Source organism: Myotis nattereri, assembly GCF_964212035.1.
Source record: "Myotis nattereri genome assembly, chromosome: 18".
Classification (NCBI taxonomy): Eukaryota; Metazoa; Chordata; class Mammalia; order Chiroptera; family Vespertilionidae; genus Myotis; species Myotis nattereri.
The window spans coordinates 16,049,884-16,074,976 of NC_138093.1; the positions used below are offsets into that span (position 1 = coordinate 16,049,884).

The 25,093-nt window shown below is 49.6% G+C and overlaps 2 protein-coding genes and 1 pseudogene across 3 annotated transcripts in view; 2 read left to right on the forward strand and 1 right to left on the reverse strand.

The window, feature by feature from the left end:
• IQGAP3 (IQ motif containing GTPase activating protein 3) overlaps positions 1-14,468 on the reverse strand; it is a 40,297-nt gene extending 25,829 nt beyond the window's left edge. The window contains exons 1-12 of the mRNA XM_081112865.1: positions 14,406-14,468; positions 10,807-10,894; positions 6,479-6,635; positions 5,771-5,848; positions 5,090-5,166; positions 4,334-4,401; positions 3,941-4,054; positions 3,558-3,736; positions 3,004-3,082; positions 2,346-2,509; positions 1,509-1,596; positions 442-605 (exon numbers count right to left, since the gene is read on the reverse strand). Of these exons, the coding sequence (XP_080968991.1) occupies positions 442-605; positions 1,509-1,596; positions 2,346-2,509; positions 3,004-3,082; positions 3,558-3,736; positions 3,941-4,054; positions 4,334-4,401; positions 5,090-5,166; positions 5,771-5,848; positions 6,479-6,635; positions 10,807-10,894; positions 14,406-14,442 (1,293 nt within the window). The 5' untranslated portion in view covers positions 14,443-14,468. The remainder of the gene's footprint in view (positions 1-441; positions 606-1,508; positions 1,597-2,345; positions 2,510-3,003; positions 3,083-3,557; positions 3,737-3,940; positions 4,055-4,333; positions 4,402-5,089; positions 5,167-5,770; positions 5,849-6,478; positions 6,636-10,806; positions 10,895-14,405) is intronic.
• Positions 7,896-9,221, forward strand: LOC308534652 (hsc70-interacting protein-like; annotated as a pseudogene). Its single transcript has 2 exons — positions 7,896-8,196; positions 8,514-9,221. The product of its transcript is annotated as a hsc70-interacting protein-like (transcript).
• A 5,420-nt stretch (positions 14,469-19,888) lies between the features above and the next one.
• On the forward strand, positions 19,889-22,243 carry TTC24 (tetratricopeptide repeat domain 24; the record flags this gene model as incomplete). Its single annotated transcript, XM_081113276.1, has 5 exons — positions 19,889-20,594; positions 20,758-20,961; positions 21,400-21,528; positions 21,695-21,807; positions 22,136-22,243. 5 exons carry the CDS (start codon positions 19,889-19,891, stop codon positions 22,241-22,243), a joined length of 1,260 nt encoding a protein of 419 aa, XP_080969402.1.
• Between the last annotated feature and the right edge of the window lie 2,850 nt (positions 22,244-25,093).

Genomic DNA, 25,093 nt, shown 5'->3' on the forward strand with positions numbered 1-25,093 from the left:
CTAACAAACTGCGAAGAGCCTGTCACCCTAAGGAAGGGCCCTATCACCCTACTGTCAGAGCAGCTACATGGACTGGGGTGAAGTGGGACAGCAGAATTGCTAAAAGCACGGGCTGCCAGTACATTCAGCTTAGCATTCATTCTGCACTGCCAGTTACACCCATATTGGGCAAGTTACTTAACCTCTGCATCTCAACTGAAATCTCTCTGCACCTCCTCTAAAATGGAAATAATACTTACCTTATAAGTTTCTTTGAAGGATTAAATGAGTATGTAAAACAGTTTTTGCTCAGTGTAACTATTATACTACTCTCAGGGGGCAAGCCTGGTCACCCTCCTTCCTCCCCTAATCTCTACTAGCCCCTAAGAGTAGCCTCAGAGGGTGCTCTGGGCTGACTGCCTGATTCCCCCAGCAGCAAAACCCCACATTTCTGGGGCTTACCCCCTGCTGCTGCCGCTGGAGTACAGCCAGTTCCTGCTGGTACATAGCCGAGGCAAAGGCATACACAGGAGGCAGCTGGGCTTCAGGGCACATCAGCTCCTTCATAGAGTCAGCTGCCACCCCCTTCTGGATGGCTTTGTTGATCCTCCGCACAGCCTGGAGCACTGCAGGGGAGGAAGAAGAGAGATGCACAGCCTGGCCATTCAGAGCCATTTCTACTCTCCTGGCCAATTAGGTTCTGCTGGGGATCTCTGAGGGGTAATGGCTTTGTAACTACTCTTAAGAACTCTTCTGCTAGGTTCAAAATGCGTTTCTAAAGGTTCAGAGGGAATGGGGGCTGGATCATTTTAAGAAGAGGCTCTGGAAGAAGCAATATGTCAGGACTAGAAGTTGAGTAGCTCAGCAGGTAACACGGAGTGGTTGTCATGACAGAGGTGAGTCCTTTAGGTGGTGAGCATAAGACTGACAGGAGGCTACGAGCCTAACGAAAATGAGGTTAGGCAAAGGGTTCCAGGGTGGATCAAATCCTGATGACAAAACAGAGGAATGAAAAACCAGCTCCAAGGTGGAGCCATCTGGGCTGTAAAGGGCAGGAGTAAGCAAAAAAAAGGAGCCATGGTGCATCAAGGTAGTTTTAGCTTTGCAACACCGGGACTTATGGGCACTGGCATCAAGGAGCACACAAGCTACTGGGGAAAAATAAAAATACCCACAGTGCATTGCTGTCATTGCACCTGGGAGATCACTACATTTCAGAAGGCAAAGGAACCACAGCAAGTTGAAACTGTCAAAATAAAGGGGAAGTGCCTAGAAGGAAACTGCCTACCCTAGGAGGACAGCCGGGTGCAGTACTGTCATTATGTCTGAGGCCTTAATGAACTTATCTGTCGGGTCCCTCCCGGCAGCCAGGAATAGGGCACACAATGTGAGAGGAGACAGGAGTCCCTTGCCAGGATGGAAAACCGGGCAGCAGTTTGCCCTGCACTACTGAAACTGGCAAAGGGTGAGATTCTCCTCCAAGAGCCTGTGATACATGCAGGCCAGACCTCAGCCTGGAGAGGACTTACTGGCTTGTTCCTGATCACCCTTCATGTTGGCAGCAGCCACACCAGCTTGAATCTCCTCCTTTTCCAGAAGCCCCACCAGGCCCAGCTCCTGGAAAAGGAAGAGATGCAGTAGAAAGAGTCCTCCAGGAGCCATGAACACGCTTTAGGAGCTGTCAGCATGAGCTCCCAGATCCACCCAGTCACCCATCGTCAATGCCACCGCTCCCATTTAGGTAGACTAGCCTGGCCCACCCATACCTATTAACCCATCTCTAACCTTTGGCAATTTATTACCCAGCAAACATCTGAAGTAACAACACTGGTAACACAAATATAAATAGTGTCAGGGAGAAAGTCAACAGCATTGACAATGAGAGTACTAAATTGAGGTCCCAATTCAGCAATCAGGGAGCCCAATGCTACCTATTGAACTGCTCTAGGTCCCCCATCACTTGGAGATGATCAGAGAACAGAACCTGATCAGTCTAGTCCAGCGGTTCTCAACCTGTGGGTCGCGACCCCTTTGGCGGTCGAACGACCCGTTCACAGGGGTTGCCCAAGACCATCCTGCATACCAGATATTTACGTTACGATTCATAACAGTAGCAACATTACAGTTATGAAGTAGCAACGAAAATAATTTTATGGGTGGGTCACAGCATGAGGAACTGTATTTAAAGGGCCAGAAGGTTGAGAACCACTGGTCTAGTCCATTAAGCTTTGGGGTGGCTTACCCATTTAAACATGTAGTCAGCACTTACTGGATACAAAGAATTGACAGAGGTGACACCTAAGTATGAGGCCCTCCCCATCCTACAGTCAGACAGAGGAAGTAGCAGGTGATAGACGGAGCCTGACCTGTGCTTTCTGCTCTCTGTCTGAGCTCAGCTGGTCCAGGTACCAGCCTGCAAAATCCCTCCTCACTCCTCGCAGGGCCAGCACAGGGTCTTGAAGGGCCTCAAGTAAGGCCTCAGGGCTCTGCCGTTCCAGGGCATCATCAACAACTTCTAGGGCCCCACGGACTGAAAAGACAGGACTCCATAATGGACAGTGTGGGAAAGGCCCTGCCACCATCCCCAGCCCAGCCCTAGAAGTCTGCCCTCTTCCTGCTGGCCCAGTTACCCCCACTCCTGCTCCCTGAGTTCCTGGGGCCCAACTAATCCAGCCCAAATTCTGCAGCTTGATCTGCACAGCTTTTCCCTTTTCCATGTCCTCACCCCAGACCTTGAGCCCACCCCTCCTGCCCTGATCTTCTCCTCCCCATCCATGCTCCACATCCCCTCCTTGAAGGACCCCATGGTCCTCTCTATGAATCTCATTCCAACAGAAGCCCCCCTAAAGATACTGATAGCGGTGAAGTAGAGCACACTGCCTTGACTTTGATCTTTCCCTGAGATAAGAGCTGGTCCCAGTGAGGCCATAGGGCCTTCGGGCCTGAGAACCATCCCAAACCTCCCAGGGCAGGAGCTTACCCCGAGAGCACTCCCCCACGGCCCTCCCGGCCTGTCTCTCTTACCATTGACATGGTTGATGTTGCCCTGGATTTCCGCCTGAGTTAGGTAACGGTCATAGATGTCCTGGCTTTCTCCATCATCCTGCAAATACTACATTGAAAGCGGAACCTGGGAAAGCCAATTCCATTTTCTCCTCCTCCTTCCTCCCTGTCTATACCTATTTCTTCTTCTGGGGGCCTTCCCAAGGCTAAAAGTCAACCTGGTAGGGAGGAATCTGGGGAAATTGTGGGGTCCAACCCTCTGGCACTGACACAGTTAAGTCAAACCAACCTTTGGAACCCCCAGGCCAATCTCATTCAATTCTACATTCCAGAGTCTCTCAGCCCTCACTGAAGATCCATCTCCCCCCTCACCCCCCAAACCTCTTCTCCTATCTTATCTTCTGAATTCTCATTATTCTCTCAAGTTCCTCTCCTATTTCTCTACAATAACTGACAAGTTAGTTTCTCTAAGCAACTTTGGAACCTAGAAACAGCACACACAGGAGTCCTGGTTTCACTCGGGCTTTCTAAGCCACCCAGCTTTTTAGCCCCTGCGTTCCAAGGCTCCTCCTTACGCAGTTCCTGGCATTGGCAGCCTTCTCCATCTTGGCCTGGGCCAGCAGCTCCTGGTAGATGACTGCCAAAGGCTCTCGAAGATTCCCCAGCAGAGCACAGGGATTCTGCAAGGCAGCCAGGGTGTCCTCGACCACCCCTCGCTCTACTGCCTCATTGATAGCAAGAACAGCTGCATGGACTGGTAGGGGGCACGGAAACAAGGTCAGGAGGCCAGAACACACCCAGCCCAGCTGCAAGCTACTCTGACATCATCCCTTTTCCATCCACAAGGGCCAGGCAAACCAGGATGAGAGGGATCCGGAATCCACCCGAGAGCTGTGAGGCTCAGGGTCCTCCCGTTCTCACTGAGCCTGCCCTTAGGAGAGCCGAGCCCAGTCCCTACCTGCAGCCTCATCCACTGAGAGCTCATTGGCCAGGATGCCCCCGATTTTGCTGAAGGCAGGCAGCTGAAGGCCGTATTTGGCAAGTTCAGAGGCCATGTTGCTGAGTTCCTCAGCTGCAATGATACCACAGTGTCCTTCATCAGGCCCAGAACCCCCAGGAGCTGGCCCAGAACCCCCAGGAGCCGTCCCGGACACCCCAGGAGCCGGCCCAGAACCCCCAGGAGCCGGCCCGGAACCCCTAGGAGCCGTCCCGGACACCCCAGGAGCTGGCCCAGAACCCCCAGGAGCCGGCCCGGAACCGCCAGGAGCTGGCCCAGAACCCCCAGGAGCCGGCCCGGAACCGCCAGGAGCTGGCCCGGAACCATGGTGGTTGAGGAAGGAACTGGGCTTACCTGTGAATTTCACTTTCCCGTATAGATCATGGATCTGAGGGGCCAATCCCAGCCGGAAGAGGAAGAGACTGGGAAAGAATGAAAGCATTGGAGCCTATTCATTTTGACATGCTGCCCACTATGGACTGGCAGGGGACCTGGAGATGAAGACCACTCAATGCTTGTCCTCAAGTCACCCCCAATCCACAGGAAGAGGTTGTTGGAAGTCAGCCCAAGGCAAGTGCTATGAAAGGTTAACAAGATGCTGTGGAGATCTGGGGGTTGGGAAGGCTTCACAGATAAGGGCGCACTGCAATAGCGGGTCACCGGATGGAGATGGAGAGTGGGAAGAGCATAATGAAGAGACCCACTGAGTTCAGGCCCAGAGGCTTGAAAGGACATGGGAAATGAACTCAGGAAGCGATGACAGGCGGGACACAGGCACTGGCCCATCACGTTCTACGATTTAGCCAACGGGCTGCTGATGGCTGGCTGTGTACAGAACCAAACAGCCTTCACCATTCACACCAAGTTGCTCTTGATGGGTCTTGTGTACCCCAGTCACCAGCTGAAGGCCTTTGCCTGGATGCTCTTTTCCTTCACCCACACAGGTCATGCGTAAGTGTCTCACAAACATGCACATAAATCTAAACACAAACACACAAACCTAAAACCTTACTCTCCTGAGATGTGCTCCCTGTGGCCTACCCTCCATCCTTCCTGCTATAGCATTTGTTGCGGTCAGTTGTTGGTTGACAGATGTCTGAGGTCTCTCACCTGAGTGCATGGATGCAGTAGACCACTCGGGGCATGTTCTTCTTGTCATAGATGTCCGTGGTCTCTGGGAAGAAGGTCTGGAGGGGAAACTAGCAGTTACTGCCACTGGGGACCTCTGAGCACCACCAGAGGTGGAGAGAGGGGGCTGAGGAATGGGTCTTCCTCTCCGACCTGGCTGTGTGCTCCTTTATTGCCTGGGGCTTCTAGGCCAGTCTCCCCAACCATTAACAGTGAGCCCAGTGTAAAGGGCAATAGGGACACATTCTAAGCCAAGACCCAGTCACAGACACACAGCCCCAAGGACCTTACAGTCTTAGATTACGTTAGTTTAGAAAACACAGGGAGACTGGCCGACGTGGCTCAGTGGTTGAGCATCAATCTATGAACCAGGAGGTCACGGTTGGATTCCTGGTCAGGGCGCACGCCCAGGTGGCGGGCTCGATCCCCAGAAGGGGGTGCGCAGGAGGCAGCCCATCAATGATTCTGTCATCATTGATGTTTCTCTCTCTCTCTCTCCTTCTCCCTTCCTCTCTGAAATCAATAAAAATATATTTTAAAAAGAAAACACAGGGAGATGAAGGCTAAAGGGCCCCAGGGAGATAAAGTGTATATGCATGGTGAGGGTTGGGGGGGCGCTGGTGAATAGTAAGGATGAACCCCAATCTTGAGGCCCAGTGTTACCGAAGGCAGACCGATGTGGGCTATTGCAGAGAGCCAAAAGTTGATGTTGTCTGTGTGACGGAAATGCAAGCCAGTTGCCTGAAAGGGGGGAAAAAAAAAAAAGAGAAGAGAATACATTTCCACAGCTGTCAGAGTTCCCTATGAGCAGAGCTCAGACCACAGCTTGGAGAGTCAAGTGGCTGGAGGAGCCAGAGGTCCCTGCCCCACCTTCCCACACAGAGCAACAGAAATCACCAGGAATGGGTGACCTGAGGGGTATTTGAGAAGAATGGCACAGGGATGGGGTTAACCGCCTTATAAGGCTTCCTACGAAAGGGAGTGCAGAACTGGGATGGGAAGGAGGCAGGCTGGGCTAGCCAGGGCACGGGCAGGGAGCAGGGTGCCCCCTGGGAAGTACCTCCAGGTGGCAAAGCACACAAGCCTCTGAATGTACACAAACTGCAGGTAGAAAAGTCTTCTTGGAAATGCTCATACGAGGGGGTATCTCAAAGCCCACCTATCAAGCGTCCCTTGCTAGGGACAATGTACGCTGCCTGACTGGGAGACGTCAACTGAAACCTGTTGTCCCAGCGCAATGATCAGTAGCACTCTTTTCATCCTCAAAAGTATCCAGGTTTGGACAGTAAGTTATATGGTCACTGTACGCTCACAGCTTTAAGGAGCAATTTGAGAGGAACAAGGTAGAAGGTGGAGACCTCTATTCCTCACCTGGTACCGCAGTTGCTCCATATCATAGATCTTCTTCAAGGGAACCACCGAGGGTGCAAAACGGTGGCCCAGCTTGGCCAGCAGCACTCCATTCCGGAGGTTCTCCTCCAGCTCCACGGGGGGAGGAAGCTCCTCCTTCAGGCAGGCTTCCATCCAGCTGAGGGCACAAGAGCACGAGAGCACCTTCTCACCTGCTCTTCAGCCCACGCAGTTCATTCTACCCACAGGCCCTTCCCTGCCTCTCCTCTAAGCAGCCTCTGCCTCCCCTGCCTCCTGTTGCTGCTCTACTTCCAATTCCCCTTTGCCCATTGCCTGGCTGTTCCCACCTTCTCCCACGCTGCCGCACACACCTGCACTGGCCAATCCTCAGCCCCCACCGACCCCAGAAAATCTCCCCTGACAGATCCTAAACCTGCTCACCTTCGGTGGGGCTTAAACAGGCTCTTATCTCTTACATGATATAACCCCTCATCAATCTGGCTATGCATCTGACTGGTGAACCAAATTGAATTTGCTCTCTTGTCTCATTCTGCACGTTCTAGGACAGTGATGGCGAACCTATGACACTCATTTTTTTTGGTTGATTTTTCTTTGTTAAATGGCATTTAAATATATAACTATCAAAAATATAGGACTTTGTTTTACTATGGTTGCAAATATCAAAAAATTTCTATATGTGACACGGCACCAGAGTTAAGTTAGGGTTTTTCAAAATGCTGACACGCCGAGCTCAAAAGGTTCACCATCACTGCTCTAGGAGAACCCAGGTACAGAAAGGTCAGGTCTGCCTGAAAGATCTACACAGCCCATAACCCAGCTTTGATGATGGTGAGGGTAGTGGGGAACACCCAGGGTTGAAGGAAGGGGAGCAGCCCAGAGGTTCACAAAGGTCACAGCCCTTGGAGTCAGAAAACGATCAATGTTTCTCTCTCATTGATGTTTCTGTCTCTCTTTCCTTCTCTCTTCTTCTCTCTGAAATCCAATAAAAATATATTAAAAAAAAATAAAAAACCAAAATAAATCTTCTGCTCTACAATAGACAATGTCAAGAGAATGAGAAGACAAGCCATAGACTGGGAGAAAATATCTGCAAAACATGCCTCCAATAAAGGATTGTTATCCAAGATATTTAAACCCAGTAAGAAAACAAACAACCTGATTTAAAAATGTGCCACCTTAACAGACACCTCACCAAAGATATACAGATGGCAAATAAGCATACGAAAAGATGCTCCACTTCACATGTCATCAGGGAAATGCAAATTAAAACAATGATGAGGTTCTGCTTCGAGGCAGTCAACCCCTTCTATCTAGCCTGGAACTGGGCCATAGCCTCAGCCACAATGGCTGCCTCCCGAAACTTTCCAAGCATGGGCCACCCCCACCGCACTGCACCCCGTTTCAGTCCTTCATGACAATGTGTAACAGGATCTGAGCATTCTACACAACGAGGAAATATGCTTCCTAAAGGAGTGGGTGAAGAGCATGAGGGATGAAATACCACCTGCTACTCATAAAACTAACTCAGAAGAAATATCAAGGAAGAAAAATAGTAAGAAGGTGGAGGAAAACATAAAGACAGAGGAACCATCAAGTGACGAAAGTGACCTGAAATTGACAATGAAGATGTGACTGAACCAGACACTGTTGCCCCTCAAGAAATTGGAGATGAAAATGTAAAGATAACTCAGGAGATGATGGATCAGACAAAAAAAAAAGTGGCTGCCACTGATGCTCTAAATTAGCAATTCTCAACCTGTGGGTTGCGACCCCTTTGGGAGTTGAACGACCCTTTCACAGGGGTCGCCTAAGACCATCGGAAAACACATATATAATTACATATTGTTTTTGTGATTAATCACTATGCTTTAATTATGTTCAATTTGTAACAATGAAAATACATCCTGCATATCAGATATTTACATGACGATTCATAACAGTAGCAAAATTACAGTTATGAAGTAGCAATGAAAATAATTTTATGGCTGGGGGTCACCACAACATGAGGAACTGTATTAAAGGGTCGCGGCATCAGGAAGGTTGAGAACCACTGCCCTAAATGATGGTGAACTACAGAAAGCCAATGACTTGTTCACAGATGCCATCAAGCTGAATCCTCACTTGGCCATTCTAAATGCCAAGGCAGCTGGTGTCTTTATCAAGTTACAGAAGCCAAATGCTGCCATCTGAGACTGACATAGCTATTAAAATAAATCCTGATTCAGCTCTGCCTTACAAGTAGCAGGGGAAACCACACAGACTTCTGGGCCATGGGAAGCAGCAGCCCATGATTTGCCCTTGTGTGTAAACTGGATTACAACAAAGATGCTAGTGCAATGCTGAAAGAAGTTCAACCAAGGGCACAGAAAATTGCAGAACATCAAAGAAACTGAAGGGCAAGAGATCAAAGAAAGAATGGAAAGGGTTAAGAAGGCTCGAGAAAAGCACGAGAGAGCCCAGAGGAAAGAAGGCAGATCACAATTAGAAGGTCAGTATAGCTCTTTTCCAGGTGGCTTTCCTGGGGGAATGGAATGGGAGGGGGCATGCCTGTACTGGCAGGAATGCCTGACATCAATGAAATTCTTAGTGATCCAGAGGTTCTTACAGCCATACAGGATTCGAAGTTATACTGGACTTCCAGGATGTAGCCCAGAGCCTGACAAATATGTCAGAGTATGAGAGCAACCCAAAAGTTATGAATCTCATCAGTAAACTGTCAGCCAAATTTGGAGGTCAAGTGTAATTCCCATCTAAAAAATAAAGCACGCCCTAGCTGGTTTGGCTCAATGGATAGAGCATCAGCCTGTGGACTGAAGGGTCCCAGGTTTGATTCCAGTCAAGGGTACATACCTGGGTTGCAGGCTCAATCCCCAATGAGGGATATGCAGGAGGAAGCCGATCAATGATTCTCTCTCATCATTGATCTCTCTCTCTCTCTCTCTCTCTCTCTCTCTCTCCCCCCCCCTTCCTCTCTGAAATCAATAAAAATATATTTTTAGAAAAGAAATGTTAAAAATAAAGCCCTTGCTGAAGGAAAAGCAACTCAGATTATCCAATGGATGTCGCAATAATACAAACATGTGTACCTCTGACCTTCTCATGAAGAAAACTGTGTGCTTTGAAGAGAATCCCTATCCCTCTGCCCCAAATGCAGCCTTAACATTTTAGTGGTTAGCCAACAGGATATTCATTCAGGTAATGTTTTCCCACTAGGAATTACAAATTTCAAATGCTTTTAAACCTTAAAAATATTTAAAAACAAATTAAAAGGGTATGCTAATCCCTACATTTTTCTTTTTTAAAACAAATTATGAGATATCAACATACAACTATTAAATGGCCAAAATCTGGAACACTGACAACACCAATTGCAGGCAAGAATGTGGAGCAATAGGAATGCTCATTCATTGCTGGTGGGAATGCAAAATGGTACAGCCACTTTGGAAGACAGTTTAGTGGTTTCTTAAACTAAGCATACTCTTTCCATATGATTCAGCAATCATGCTCCCTGATACATACCAAAGTAGTGGACACTTATGTCCACATAAAAACCTGCACACAGATGTTTATAACAGTTTTAATCATAACTGTCCAAACTTGGAAGCAACCAAGATGTCCTTCAGTAGGGGAATGGTTTAATAAACTGGTACATCCAGACAGTGGAATATTATTCATCGATAATAAGAAATGAGCTATGAAGTCATGAAAAGACATGGAGGAACCTTAAATGCATATTACTAAATAAAAGAAGCCAATCTGAAAAGGCTTCATACTCTATGATTACAAGAATATGACATTCTGGAAAAGGCAAAACTATGGAGACGATAAGATGATCGTGGTTACTAGGGGTTAAAGAGGAGGGAGAGGGAAATAGGTGGAACACAGAGAACTTTTAAGGCAGTGAGAGAATTCTGTATGATACCATAATGGTGGATACATGCCGTTATACATTTGTCCAAACCCATAGAATACGCAACACCAACAGTAAGTCCTAACGGGTCTTATGGGTGATAATGATGTGTCATGTCAGTATAGGTGCATCAATTGTAACAAATGTACCACTCCTGTGGGGGATGTTGATAATGGGGTAAGCCAGGCATGTGTGGGGGCAGGAGGTAAATGGGAAATCTCTGTATCTTCCTCTCAGTTTTACTGTGAACCTAAAACTACTCTAAAGAAAATAAAGTCTTTTTTTAAAAATGTTGCTGTTTCAACTCTCCCTTTCCCACAGAATGGACTCTTGTCTTTTTGCATTTGCTTTGGGGGCAGGTGCCTGGGGTGGGCAGGGTAGGAAAGGGAGACCAGAAAGAGACAGTCCCTCTGCTCACCGCTTGGCTTCCTCCAGCCGGCACAGGTACTGATAGGCAACGTTCTGCCGCCTCTGCTCATCCATCTCCTCGGCTGTGAGGCGTTCATCTGAGGAGTGAAGGGAAGGCCAATGAAGGGAGCGTTGCACAGAGGGCCATGGCAGTGAAGCTGCTTCTTGGTAGACTTCCTTAAGCAACTCTGCTCGGAGACCAGAATCATCTCCCAAATATGTTTCCCATTTCCCAGGACAACCCGACTCCAATCTTCTGCTCCCATCCAGTAAAGCTATTCTAGTCAGCACCCTGGAAAAGGGTGGCCTTTGAACCCTGTATCAGGGGGATCTGTCCTGTATCGGAGGAACTCCTTCCCATTCCTTGTCAATCTTCCTAACCTCCTCCTTCCCAAGTCTACATGGACCTTCGCTCAGGGCCTCTCAGCTGGGATATCCAGATCCCTCCTTAGCTGGCAAAGTAGCTTCTTATTTTATCCCTAATTAATTCTCAGTTCTCCAATAACTGACTTGTGTCATCTTCCTTAAGTACTCTTCCTGAGGCTAGGTTGACAGAACCAACTAGGGCTCATCATTCAACGGCCATTCATTCATTCAATGCCTCCTATATGTCAGTCACTAAGCTAGTGGACCACTACTCTCAAGAATACAGATATAATTATTAGAACAGAACAACATGTAAGTAAAAAAACTCCTACCTAATGTGTTAAGTATGATTATAGCACATGCATAGTTTATACAAGCAGCAGAGGAAGCAAAGGATTCTACCTATGAGTAGAATCTTTTTAAAAAAAATATATTTCTTTATTGATTTCAAAGAGGAAGGAAGAGGTAGAGAGAGATAGAAACATCAATGATGAGAGGGAATCATTGATCGGCTGCCTCCTGCACGCCCCCCACTGGGGATCGAGCCGGCAACCCGGGCATGTCCCCTTGGCCAGAATCAAACCTGGGACCCTTCAGTCCACAGGCCGACAATCTATCCACTGAGCCACACTGGCTAGGGTCTATGAGTAGAATCTTAAAGAATGAACAGGTGAAAAGGGGGAAAAGGCATTTCAATAGAGAGAAACACATGAAAAAGGCCATGCACTTGGGATTAAGTGGAAGGACAAAGAATTTTAAAAGATCACAAAGGTATCTTTATTCTCCTTTTTGGTACAGGTCACCTGAGGAAGAAGTAATCTCCAGGCTAAATAAAATGCAGACAATACTATGACCCCCAAACTCAAGAACAGGGGCTCCCTTAAATGAGTTAGCATTCATAGTTTGCCTTAGCCACAGCCTCCCTTTATCCTTCTCCTTCCTTTTCTCCCCCTCCCTCTGGTCTCCTTAGAGAAGACAATACAAAATTAGATATAATGTCTTTTCAATATATCCTACATAATAAAAGCCTAATATGCTAAGTGTCTGGTCATCTGGTCAGCCATTCAACCAATCAAAGTGTAATATGCTAATAATATGCTAAGGCCGCTCAACCGCTCGCTATGATGTGTACTGACCACTGGGGGGCAGATAGTCAACCAGTCGCTATGATGTGCACTGACCATCAGGGGGCAGACGCTCTGACCCGTAGGTTAGCTTACTGCTGGGGTCCGGCCTATTGGGACTGAGTAGGATGGGACAGACATGCCCTGGAGCCCTCCTGTGGTTCCTCCCCAGCTGGCCAACCTCCCATGTCCCTCCCTGGCCCAGACTGTGCACCAGTGGGGTCCCTCAGAGCCTGGCCTGTGCCCTCTTGTAATCTGGGCTGAGGGACACCCCCCCCAAGTGCACAAATTTCGTGCACTGAGCCTCTAGTATATATATATTTTACTGATTTCAGAGACAAAGGGAGAGGGAAACAGAAACATCAACAATGAGAATCATCGATTGGCTGCCTCCTGCACGCCTTCCACTGGAACCAAGACAGAAACCACCGGGCACTTGCCCTGACCAGGAATCAAACTGTCAAAAAGTGACTTCCTGCTTCACAGGTCAAAGCTCAACCACTGAGCCACACCTGCTGGGCTCAATCTGTCTTTGATTCAGCACCTAATGTCATTCCCACTCTTTATCATATTTCTTCTTTATATTGTGTATCCTGCAATGATTTGGGAGAGGGGCAGGGCTTATTTGAATTGGCAGTTAAGCAAGTTAAAACACACATACACACACACACACACACACACACACACGCGTTCAAATTTGAAAGCACTGGCCAACCGCAGAAAATCCACCAGTTCCTCCAATGGGGTGTACAAGGAGTAAGTGTTGGTTGCTAAGCATGGAAAATAAACCAGTAAGTGAATGATATCATCTCAGAGTTATGAATCGAGGACTCTGAGACATGGGCAGGGCTTTGTACATGCACACACAGAGTCTAAAAAAAAATAGATCAGTCTTCCTGCCCTACTGAAGTCTGGAGCTAGCTTTCCTTCAACAGATTGGTGGACATGGGCTTTGTTTTTTGAATCCCAATGGAGAGGAAAAAGGAAATGTTGCCTTTTATTCAGAAGGTCTGCTGGAAACCTTTCTGCTGCCCCATCCTTCTCATCCCAGTCTCTCTCTCTAAAACAGTGTTTTTGAAAGTGTGGTTCATGGACTAACTGTCCAGACCTACTGGAGCTAAAGCTCTGGGATAGGACTCATGAATTTGCATTTTAAACAAGCTCCCCAGATAATTCTGACACCCTAAAGTTTAGTAGGCATCTGGAAAAGGCATCAAAAAATGAAGGAGCCCCTATGGGGGGAAAAAACACAACAACTTTCCTCCCACTTTCTAAGTCCCTCTGGCTGGGCTAATAATCAAATTAACATGAGACAGATTAACAGGAGAAATTTATTATGGATGTACATGCCATAAAAATATGAGACCCAAGGAGGCATGGGGCAGTTGAGGCTTATATGGCATTCTCAACAAAGGAGACGGAGGCAGGGGTCTGGGATTGCAAACGGAAACTAGATAAGTCACCGGTAGATGAAAGAGAGCAAACATGTGGTAAACAAATTCTTGCTGGGCCACCCAGAAACAAGGGTGCACAGAGGGGAGTTCAACAAATAGGCTTCCCTGAATTTCTCCCTGTCTATCACGTTTAGTTTATAGTATATTAAGCAAGTTTTTCTGAATTCTTTAAGTGGGTAAGGAGAGAGGGTCACAGGTTCTTTCTGAGTCTTGTGTTTCATAATAACTAGCTTGAAATCAATATCTCAAAACTAGCCTCCCTCACACCCCCCTACCATCGCCACCCCCCGCCCCCCCCCCCGCCCGCCCCAACTTCCAGTCCCCTAGCAGCGCTTAACGAGCAGTGCAGCAATCAGTAACTGCTGAACTGTAAGGAGCCATCCAGACCACCTACCTACATTCTCTCAAAATGTAGGAGCCCTAGAATTAGGGAATAAGGGAGAAAACCCTTTGTAAGCACAGAAGTCGGGGAAGTTTTGCTGCTCAGAGCTTCATTCCTGCCCGCAGGAGTCTGGACTCGGTGCTCCCTCCCCACTGAACACAGTCCCCCAGGCCTTGGACTGATAGACCCCGCGCCCAGCCCCGCCCCAACCTCTCCCAGGGCCACGGAGTCCCCGACAGGGCACACCACCGCGGGGCCCTCCTCGGCCACTTCTGACACTCACAGACCGCCCGGCCAGGGCCCGCTCCTCTCCCTTCCATGTTTTTCCTTCTCCAGGTTTGAATCTCCCGCCGTCCGCCACTGTACCTCACCGTCACCACAGTTAGCGAGTACTTCCGGTATGCGCGCAGGGAACACTGGGATTTGTAGTTCTAGGTTGCAGAGGCGCGCCACCAGGTGGGGAGGACAAGAGTACCCTTGGGCTTCCCTCCCAGCAGTACCTGGGTTGCTATTCCTCCAGGGCTCCTTAGTTGCTAAACCGTCTTATTTCAAGTAGCTCCTGCCCTTGTCCTCGCCTTTATCCTTTCATCCCAGTATTTCCATTAATCTCGCTCCGCTTTCTATAGTATTCTTTGGTCCCACTAACTTGACCTGCTTGGGTGGTGTGGATGCACAGATAAATAAGCACGGTAAATGCCCTAAAGAAGCTTGCTGTTCTGGAATGAGTGATAAACATATAGTCAAATAAATTAGAGGCCAGTGATACACAAAGGATAAGAGTTAATTGCTGTAATGAAGACCAGTGAAAGATAGGAAGACTTCCTTGAGGTGACAGCTGATTTGGGTTGAAAAGTTAACAAGGATTCAACAGACTAAGGAATTTCAGTCAATGGAAATAGCATGTGCAAAAGCAAGGAGGTGAGTTCAGGAAATTAAAATCGGTTCAGTTTTATAGGAGAACAAAGCTCAGCCAGGGAGATGCAGGAAGTAAGCCAGGAAAGGCACAGAACCAGATCCTGCAGACCCTGGGGCACCATGGTCTGGGGAGCAGTCATGTGCCAAAAAACACTTTAAACATAGCTCAGAGCCAGATTTACATTTTATAAAGATTTTGCAGCAGAGGCTTGAAGGGGAGTGAGGCTAGGGACAGAGACCAATTGGGAGTTTATTGCAACAGCACAAGTGAGAGAAAAATAAGGTGTGGGAAGCCACCTATTGTCTTCACTAGCAGAGAGGTGTGGACAAGGAACCCGGAAGGCTGGTGACCCTTGAAGCCCCGGCAAAGGTCAGGGCTGTGCACCCACTGTTAGTCCAGACAATGGTAGCTGAAGCAAATTCCCCATTTACTATTATGTAAAGCCTTGCTAAAGGGCAAGTCCGCCTGTTACTGGAAATTGCCTACCTAAGGGCTATGGGTGTATCCCAAACCAATAAAAGGCTGGTGAGGCCTGAGCACCAGTGGAAGTCCTGCCCCTTGAGTTCGACTTGCCCGCCGGGCCCCCCAATATTTCCAAATTATTATTTCTTGTCTTGTCTCTTTCATTTGTGTGTGGCTCCTCTTCCAGATCCTGAACCCTGAACCACGTGGTACCTGGGGGGAAACAAATACATATAAATTTACACAATAAGGGTCTGAACAAATAAAAACAATTATAACTACAACTATACTGAAAAAATGTGGGGGGTTTTTGTATATTGCCATCTAGTATTTCTCCTTTTGCCCTTCTCCCCATGCCACGTTCAAGCAGCTAGACAGCCTAGGTTCCTAGTCTCAGGGGAGAAATGTGAAGGGGGAACAACAGAAACTATCCAAACCTTCAGAGAAACAGAAGAGACTCAGGGCTGAGACAAAGCCATTTGGGAGATGTGGGGTTTGAAGAGAGTGCGTATTCTCTGAGACCAGAAGGGATTCCCCCTTGCCCTCCACCACCAGCACCAGGGGGGAAGTAGGAAGAATCTAGATGTTGGTGGCTCCTGGTGATAGAGATCCCACTCCCTGCTTCCTGGGAAGGACTGGAGGAGCACCGGACCCTGAGAAAGAACAGTTGCATAACCAGCCGGGCAGCTATGCCTTCAGACTGTTGTGCAGAAATTACCCAACCCAGCCAGAAAGGAAGTACCTAGAAGACTTGCTCCCTCTTCTGGTCGTGATGAGGTCCCTGAGTCTGAAAGGCCAGGTAGATGAGAAGAAAGGAGATGTCAGTGGAGAGCAAATAGGTGGCCAAAGACCAGATGGGCCTCCCCTCTTAAGTCTTAGCACCCATACTTCCCCTAACTTGGACTCGACCTTGGGAGAGAGGAGGAGGCAAACCAAACTGACTCACATTGTTTCCACCACCCCAGTGGAAGCTTGCAACAGGAACTAAGTAGAGATGTAGTCTCAAATACCAGAGTTATAGACCATCACATTAATGTGCATTGAGTGCTCATTATAGGTTGGCACTATATTTAGCACCATCTTATAAGTAACCATCTTATAAGATATTCACAGTATAGATGAGGAAACCCAGGCTTAGAACTGTCGCACAGTTAAAAAACGGGTAGAGCCAAGATTCAAACTCAGTCCAACACTAAGCTTGAGTTCTTGTTCTTTTTCAAATTCATTTATTTTTATTGATTGATTTTTTAATGAGAAAGAGAAACAGTGATTTGTTGTTCCACTTATTTATGCATTCATTGGTGGATTCTTGTATGTGCCCTGACTGGGGATCAAACCCACAACCTTGGCATATTGGGATGATGCTCTAATCAATGAGCCGCCCAGCCACAGCCTCCACCCTTGAGTTCTTAATCACTATATACTACACCACTTCCAAGGCTATGGCTATGAGACTGCAGAGGAGAGGGTACATTGGAGAGAGGTTTCAGAAGTAGAACCAATAGGATTGAGAGCTGGAGGAGAGGGGGGCGTCATGGGTTTCTACCAGCTTTCCAGCTTAGGGACCAGGAGCACGGAATGGGTAGATTTGAGGAACTAGGAATTTTGTTTGGACACACTAAATTGAGAGGTATACAATTAACAATGATTAGCTGATCAGTGATGTTAAAATCAGAGGGGTGAATAAAATGTTCGTGGAAGAGTATATAAAGGGAGAAAAGAGCAAAGGGCAGAGTGTTGGGGAACACTGGCATTTAAGAGGCGGACAGAGAGCCCAGAAAAGGAGACAGAGAAGTTGGCAGAGCAGGAGAAAGAGAGTCAGGGACACAGAAGCCAAGTAAGGAGAGAGCTGCAAAGATAGGTCAGATACCGCAGGAAATCAAACAAGAAAATGATTCCAGAAAATAACCACTAGATCACTCAGAGGTCTTGAGCACCTTGGGGAGAGAGGTTTGGTCTCTGTCCCCTTCCCAGATCATCCTCTCTCCTTAAGGGAAGCCTGTGGAGGCAACCACAGACTGCGCTGCACTTTTGGTTCTGGCCAGGATGTCATAGTTCTGAAGGCCCAGCCCTGGGGCAGAAGCCGCAGGCAGCTGGGAGAGCCTGCCTCTGGCATGGCACAGCAGGCACTCAGCAAAGGCTGACAGGCAAATACAGGTGAGCCCAACAATGTCCTTATAACTTTGTTTCTGGCAAAGCCCTAACTGTTTAAAAGAGGCCTTTCCCCAAGAAAAATGAGGACATTTGCTTTCTGATATGCCGGCACCCTTGGTGAATTGGGGTAGTCGGTTCCCATTGTCCTGGGACCTGCTGTCCTCTCATTAAGCAGAACTTGGAGGTTTCAGATCAGTGGAGTTGGGGAAAGGAGTCTGGGGACAGGAAGGCTCTTCTGATCTTCAGGCCTTTTCTAACCATCAACCTTTCACCCTGTTCTCAACTGTGAAACTACCACTCAGAAGTAGTGTGTTGAGAGAGAGAGAGAGAGAGAGAGAGAGAGAGAGAGAGAGAGAGAGAAAGGGTTACAACCTGAGGTCTAATCCCAGCTGCATGACTTTCCTTTGACCTCAAGCAAGTCACACCTGCTCTCGGAGCCTGGTCCCCTCCTCTGAAATGAGGGTATGGGACAGATGATCTTTGAAGTTGTAACTAGTAACAAGCCTATGATGCTTTGATTCATTGCTTCCAGTGAGAGACTTGAGGGTGTCTCTGCAGGTGGGCAGGAAGGGCAATGAAATTCAAGTTTCTGTGCCCAAACACCAGCAGGGCTCAGCACTAAGATAGGGCACTCAGCTGTCAATCAAAGAATTCCCTAGGAGTGGAGGGCGGTACCTGGTTGTAACTCGAGGAAGCTCTGAGCAAGGAGCTAGGGGATGTAACCCAAGCCAGAGGGACCATTTCAGAAAGCCAGCTTCGGAGAAGATCGAAAGAGGTAAGGCGTCCTATGGCTGGGACCCCAAAACCTGGTGATCGTAGCCAGGAATGCCTTAGGGATGGAGGCCTTGAAGAGGCAGATTTCCTAGGTGTTCTTAGGAACAGGAGAAATTTCTTTTAAAAGAGGTAGAATAGAGAAACAGAATCCTCATTCCTGGAAGTTGGCTCCTTGCCAATTCAATAGCCTCTTCTGTTTTGTGACCCCAGTGCCTCTTATGGCTCCTGGCACAGAGCAGGGGGTCACTGAATATTCATTGAACTGACTTGAGATTAGACAGCAGGAACACCTAGATTGTGAGTGGATGGGTGTATGTGGAGGCACAGGATGAGATGACGGAGGAGAGGTCCTGTGTGTATTCAGTTCATTCGTCCATTCAATTATTCATTCGCTAAACATTCTTATTATAGTAAAATATGTATAACATAAAATGTATAGTTTTAAACCATTATAAGTGGCATTAAGTATACTCATATTGTGCAACCATCAGACCATTCATCTCCATAACCTTTTTATTTCATGTGATAAGTATTTACTGAGAATCTACTATGTGCCAGGCCCTTCAAGTTGCTCCAAATCTAATAAGAGAGATAGACAAGAAAGTCAACAACTCTAAGCCAGTGTCATAAATGCCACAAAAGGCATAAGGTGCTATGGGAGTGTAGAGGGACCCGGCTGGTGGAGGGAAGGGGACTTTCTGAAGGAAGCTATTACTTGAACTGATTCTGGAAGGAGGACTAAGAATTTGTCAGGACATTAGAGAGAGTGGATATCGTGCCCATGGGAGAGATGAAACAAGGTGAGATGGCACGAGGGAAATTCTTAAAACTCTGAGGTTCACACCAGGGCAGGGGTAGAGCTGAATTGCCCTGGAGCAGTGATTTTGTGTGCTGTGTCACACTGGTGTGCCACAAGGATTTTTAGAACACTGATCTCTTTTCCCTTAGGTTGTTAAATACAACACGACAGCAGCCAATCCAACCATAGCCATCCGGTGTGAATGAATCGAAATTATACTTATTTTTTGTCAGATTGACAAAAATATGTTTTTTGGTGTGCTGCAGAATTTAAAATTTTTTTAAAAAATATCATGTTTTTATTATTTTAAATATATTTTTAATTAATTTCAGAGAGGAAGGGAGAGGGAAAAAGAGAAACATCAATGATGAGAGGGAATCATTGATTGGCTGCCTCCTGCACGCCCCCTACTGGGGATCGAGCCCACAACCCAGGCACATGCCCTTGACCGGAATCGAACCCGGGATCCTCCTGTCCGCAGGCCAACACTCTATCCACTGAGCCAAACCGGCTAGGGCATGCTGCAGAATTTTAGTAATCATATGTTTAGTTTACATGTGCCATAAATGAAAAAGGTTGAAAATCGCTGCGCTGGAGGGATCCTGCTTTGGAGGAAGCGAAGGCTGACATGTTGAACCCTGTGCTTTCCATTGTCAGTACTATGTCTTCCCCCGACCCTGAGGGTACCCCACAGGAGCCTGAGACTGAGCCCTCCAGCTCCAAGGAGAAAAAGAAGAAAAGCAAGTGTCAGCAGCATGAGGCCAGCATCCCAGTCCTCACCAGGGCTGGCCACAGGGCCCTACTGGCTCGCCAGAACCATGAGGCCTTGACCAGCTTCCAGAGGGCCTTCCTCCTGGCCTCCAAGGCCTCACGGGAGAGGGACACTCCTCTTCTCCGGGCCTGTGCCTTCAACCTGGGGGCTGCCTACGTGGAGACGGGGGACCCAGCCAGAGGCCTTGAGCTGCTCCTAAGGGCCCAACCTGAAGAGAAGGCACAGGGCAGGTGTCATGGTGACCAGTGCTTCAATGTGGCTTTGGCCTACCAAGCCCTGGGCAACCTGCCTCAAGCGTTGGCCTGGTACCACAGGGCCCTGGGCCACTACCAGCCACTGGGTGACCAGGGGCAGGTCCAGGCAAAAATGGGAGCCTGCTACCAGGCTCTGGGACAGCCTGAGCCAGCAGCCCAGTGCTTGCAGGAAGCAAGCCAGGCCTATGCCCAAGCAGGGCAGCCCCGGGCGGCAGCCCTGGCGTTGGGGGCTGCGGCGGGGTGTATGCTGAGGAGCAGGCAGCACGGCGTGGGCGAAGTGGTGCAGGTGCTGGAGGAGAGCTGGCGGCTGGCGGAGATGAGCAGTGAGCGGCGACTGCTTGGTGAGGCCTTTGGTCAGAGAAGTGTGGGCTCTGACCTGGCGACACTCTGAGAGGTGGGGTGGAAGCAGGGGCATGTCTGTGGCGGGGGAAGGGGATGGTGGGACCCTTTGAGGGCGGGACAGGGGTCTACCTGGCTACCAGTGACCCTGGCCTTGCCTTCTAGGGCAGCTCTATAATGACCTGGGCCTGGGCTACTCCCAGCTCCAGCTGTTCCCACTAGCACTAGAGGCCTTCCTGCAGGCCTTGCCCTTGTGCCGGGGGCCAGGAGAGGAGGCCACGGTGCTGAGAAACCTTGGGATGGCCCACAATGCCCTTGGCAACTACCAGGAAGCCCGGGGGTTTCACCAGAAAGCTGCTGACCTGCATGGTGAGTACCAGGGGCCCAAAGGCTGAAGAATGAATGGACCTTTAGGACTCGTTATGGGTCAGGAAGCCCAGAAGCAGGGGGCTGGAGATGCAGGAGATGGGAGAGTCGTGTAGGACAGAGGGTTGTGGGCACGAAGGCTGAGGCCTAGGAAAGGGAAGGCAGCAATGGGCAGAAGGAAGAGCTATCAATGCCTGCCTTGCCTGCCTCACAAGATCATTGCGTGGCTCAGAGTCCCCAGGGAGAGGCGTTCAGGGCAAAACTCGGGACTGAGGAGCAGCTGAATGTGGTACTGAAAGCCTGGGCCTTGAGGCACATCTGAAGGTGTGTTGGGGCTGAGCACTGGCATTCCTGCAAACCCTGTTCTGGTTGTTGGGGGGTGGGGTCCTGATACCCCAGCAGCCAAGGTCCCACTTAGAATTGGGTGGGCTCTGTCGGCAGGTTCTGTGGGGCAGCGGTGGGAGCAAGGCCGGAGCTTTGGCAGCTTGGCATTTGCACTGAGCCAGCTGGGGGACCACAAGGCCGCCAGAGACAACTACCTCCATGCTCTGCAGGCTGCCCAGGACACTGGTGAGGGTGAGGGGGTTCGTGGGTGGCTTGGGGGTGCTGGAGCAAAGGCTGAGAGTCCTTGGGGCTGGTGGGGAGGCCGATTGGGAACTGGGGGTGGAGAGTGCCTCTGGGGAAAGGGTTGGGGAGGTAGGAGCCATAAAAGGACCTCTCAGGCTCTCTTCCCCAGGGGACGTGAAGGGGCAGTGGCAGGCCTGCGAGGGTCTGGGGGCTGCTGCAGCCAGACTGGGGCAGCATGACCAGGCCTTGAAGTACTATAAGGAGGCGCTGGCCCAGTGTCAGGTGAGACCTCCCATCCCAGAATCTCCCTCTTCCTGTTGGCCTTCTCCTGCTAACAGTCCTGCCTCATGTCTTGTCTTCTCTGCGTCATTCATTCACTCATCGAACATGCACTGGGCACATGTGTGCTATGCCCTGGGACACTACTGTGAGGAAGAATTTGTCTCTGTCCACAGTTCTGGGCAGGACCCTGGCAAGGGCATGGGGGTGGAGCCAAAGAGAAGGAAGTCAAACTCCCCTTCCTTTCTCCCTTTCCTGTTTCTTCCCCAAATCCCAGAGAACCACAAAGCCCAGGCCCTCCCCATCACTGCATTATCCTCCCTCTCCCCAGAAGGAGCCAGATTCTGTGCGAGAACGGCTGGTGGCCAAGCTGGCGGACGCCATGAGGACCCACTTGGCTCAGGGTGGGCTGGACCCAACTCACACCCCGGTGAGCTGACACCCGAGACAAGGAGCTGGGGGCGGGGAGAGGTTGCCTGGAGGAGGAAGAGGTAAGGTAAGCAGAGCTGCTGTTCTCCGGGATGCCGTGCCTGACTGCTCTTCTGTGTTCGTGTGCCCTGGGCCAGCATAAGGTACAGGTATCACTTTCCCGAGGCCGCCTGGGGGTGGGAGGTGGGCGGGGGATTGTGGCCTGTGTCCAACTCTAGGGCTGTGCCAGGGCCTTAGCTGAGTGGTAACCAGCTCAGTGCAGTTAGGGACCCTGAGCCACACCAAGGAGGAGGTGGTGTTTTAAGTCTTCGGCTGCACTTCTCAAAAGGGCCACAGGATGGGGGCAGTGCTCCAAGGAAGTCCCTCTCTCCCGTCGTAGTTCTCTGGGGCCGTTTCTCCCGGACCTCCACCAGGCTCCTCCTCTGGCTCCCCACCTCTCAGCCTCTTCAACTGCCTGCTCCCCCACCCTCTGAGATGCCCTCAGGAAACCTCCCATCCCAGGAATCCAAATTACACTTTAGTATTTATTATACTTATTTAATAGGTTTTATGTCTTCTCTCTTTTTTCTTTTGTTAATCCTCACCCAAGGACAGTTTTTCCATTGATTTTTAGAGAGCAGAAGAGAGAGAGAGAGGGAGAGAGAGAGAGAAAGAGGAAGATCAATATGAGAGAGATACATTAATTGGTTCCCTCCCACCACACCCCGACTGACCAGGCAGAGATTGAACCTGCAACCCAGGCTCATGCCCTTGACCAGAGCTCGAATCGGCAATCCTTTGTTACGTGGGTCAATGCTCCAACCACTGAGCAACACCAGCCAGGGCATGTCTTCTCTTATTTTAAAGACTGGGACACCCTATTTATAATTTGCAAGCAGTATTAAATTAGCCTGCCCAGCCAGAATGGCTCAGTTCGCTTGAGCATCGTCCTGAGCACTGAAAGGTTGCCGGTTCCATTTCTGGGTTGCGGGCTGGGGTACATACGGAAGGCAATCAATTACTGTTTCCCACACTGATGTTTCTCTCTCTTTCTCCCTTCCTCTCTCTAAGCATGTCCTCAGGTGAGGAATAAAACGAATTAAATCAGCCTGGTACAGAAAGAGGACTGAATTGGGAGTCAAAGGACCTGGGGTTCCACCCAAAACGGGCCACCAGCTTTCTGTGACTTCGCTTTTGGAGGCCTCAAGCAGGACGGGGTGGTGGCCAGGCCCTGGCCACATCTGACAGTCCATGAGCCCGAGCTCTAACATGACAGTGCCTAGTGGGGACCTTGACCGAAGAGAAGGCCTCACCCGGAACTGTATTCTCAGGCGTGTGGCGTGGCCCCGTTTGCTCTGGCACTTCTCTGTCTCCGGGGCCAGGTCTCCGGAGGGAGCCTGCGCTCATGTGCACATCCACAGCCATTTTTCTGAAACCGATTCCCTTTACTCCCCTTCGTTCCCAGAGCTCAGCTCCAGGGAAGCCTCGGCCTCCAGGTGGGGTCGGCCCCGCAGGGACTCCCGCCAGACTGGGAAGAAGCCCCGCAGAAGCAAAGCACAGGTGAGCGGGGTGGGGCGGAGCTTCTGGGGTGGATGTGGCTTCTGGAGGGTGTTGGGAGGTGTTGCAGCAGTGCTGTGGGGGTTGGGGGCCGCATAGGTACCCCAGGAAGGAGGGCACCTGATTGGGTGCCCCTTGGCCCCTTGTTACCTGACCCTATACAGCAGCGGTTCTCAACCTTCTGGCCCTTTAAATACAGTTCCTCAGGTTGTGACCCAACCATAACATTATTTTCGTGGCTACTTCATAACTGTCATGTTGCTACTGTGATGAATCGTCATGTCAATATCTGATATGCAGGATGGTCTTAGGCGACCCCTGCGAAAGGGTCGTTCGACCGCCAAAGGGGTCGCGACCCACAGGTTGAGAACCGCTGCTATAGTGTATAGAATAGTATAGGGGCAGTGCTCCACGTAAGGTTTTATGTCTTCTCTCTCTTTTTCTTTTTTCTTTTGTTAATCCTCATCCAAGGATAGTTTTCCCATTGATTTTTAGAGAGCAGGAGAGAGGGAGGGGGGGAGAGAAAGAGAAAGATCAATATGAGAGAGACACATTAATTGGTTGCCTCCCACCACACCCCGACTGACTAGGCGGAGATTGAATCTGCAGCCCAGGCACATGCCCTTGACCAGAACTCGGACTAGTATAGACCTTTGGGTGGGTGAAGAGTTGGAGGAGGGCCACGAGGAGAAAGAGGAAGAAGGCTTCATGAAAGTTCCCTGCGACTGGGTTGGCTTGGGCAGGGACTGGAGTGGGAGTAGGTGTAGGCTGTCCCGGCTGAGGGGAGCACTCTGCCCACTCCCTTCTTTCCTCCCACCCCAGGCCTAACACCCAGAACCAGCCCTACCCCCATGTTTGCTCCTCTCTCAAGACCCTGGCCCATTTTCCCGACTCTTTCTGGATCACCTCTTCCTGCTTGCTTCCACAGCCTTCCTAACTTCTAGGTCTGCATCTCAGAGCACCAGGGTTTGTTGGAAGCCTACTAGGTGACACGTAACTGGTGCTTTTCTTTTCTTTTTTTAAAAAATATATTTTTATTGATTTTTTACAGAGAGGAAGGGAGAGGGATAGAGAGTCAGAAACATCGGTGAGAAAGAAGCATCGATCAGCTGCCTCCTGCACATCTCCCACTGGGGATGTGCCTGCAACCAAGGTACATGCCCCTGTCCGGAATCGAACCTGGGACCCTTCAGTCCCCAGGCCGACGCTCTATCCAGTGAGCCAAACCGGCTAGGGCAACTGGTGCTTTTCTTACCCTACCTTGCTGCTTACTAGGCTCTTCCCTCAAAGGCGTCCAAGTCCAGCAGCAGAGTTCCTTGATATT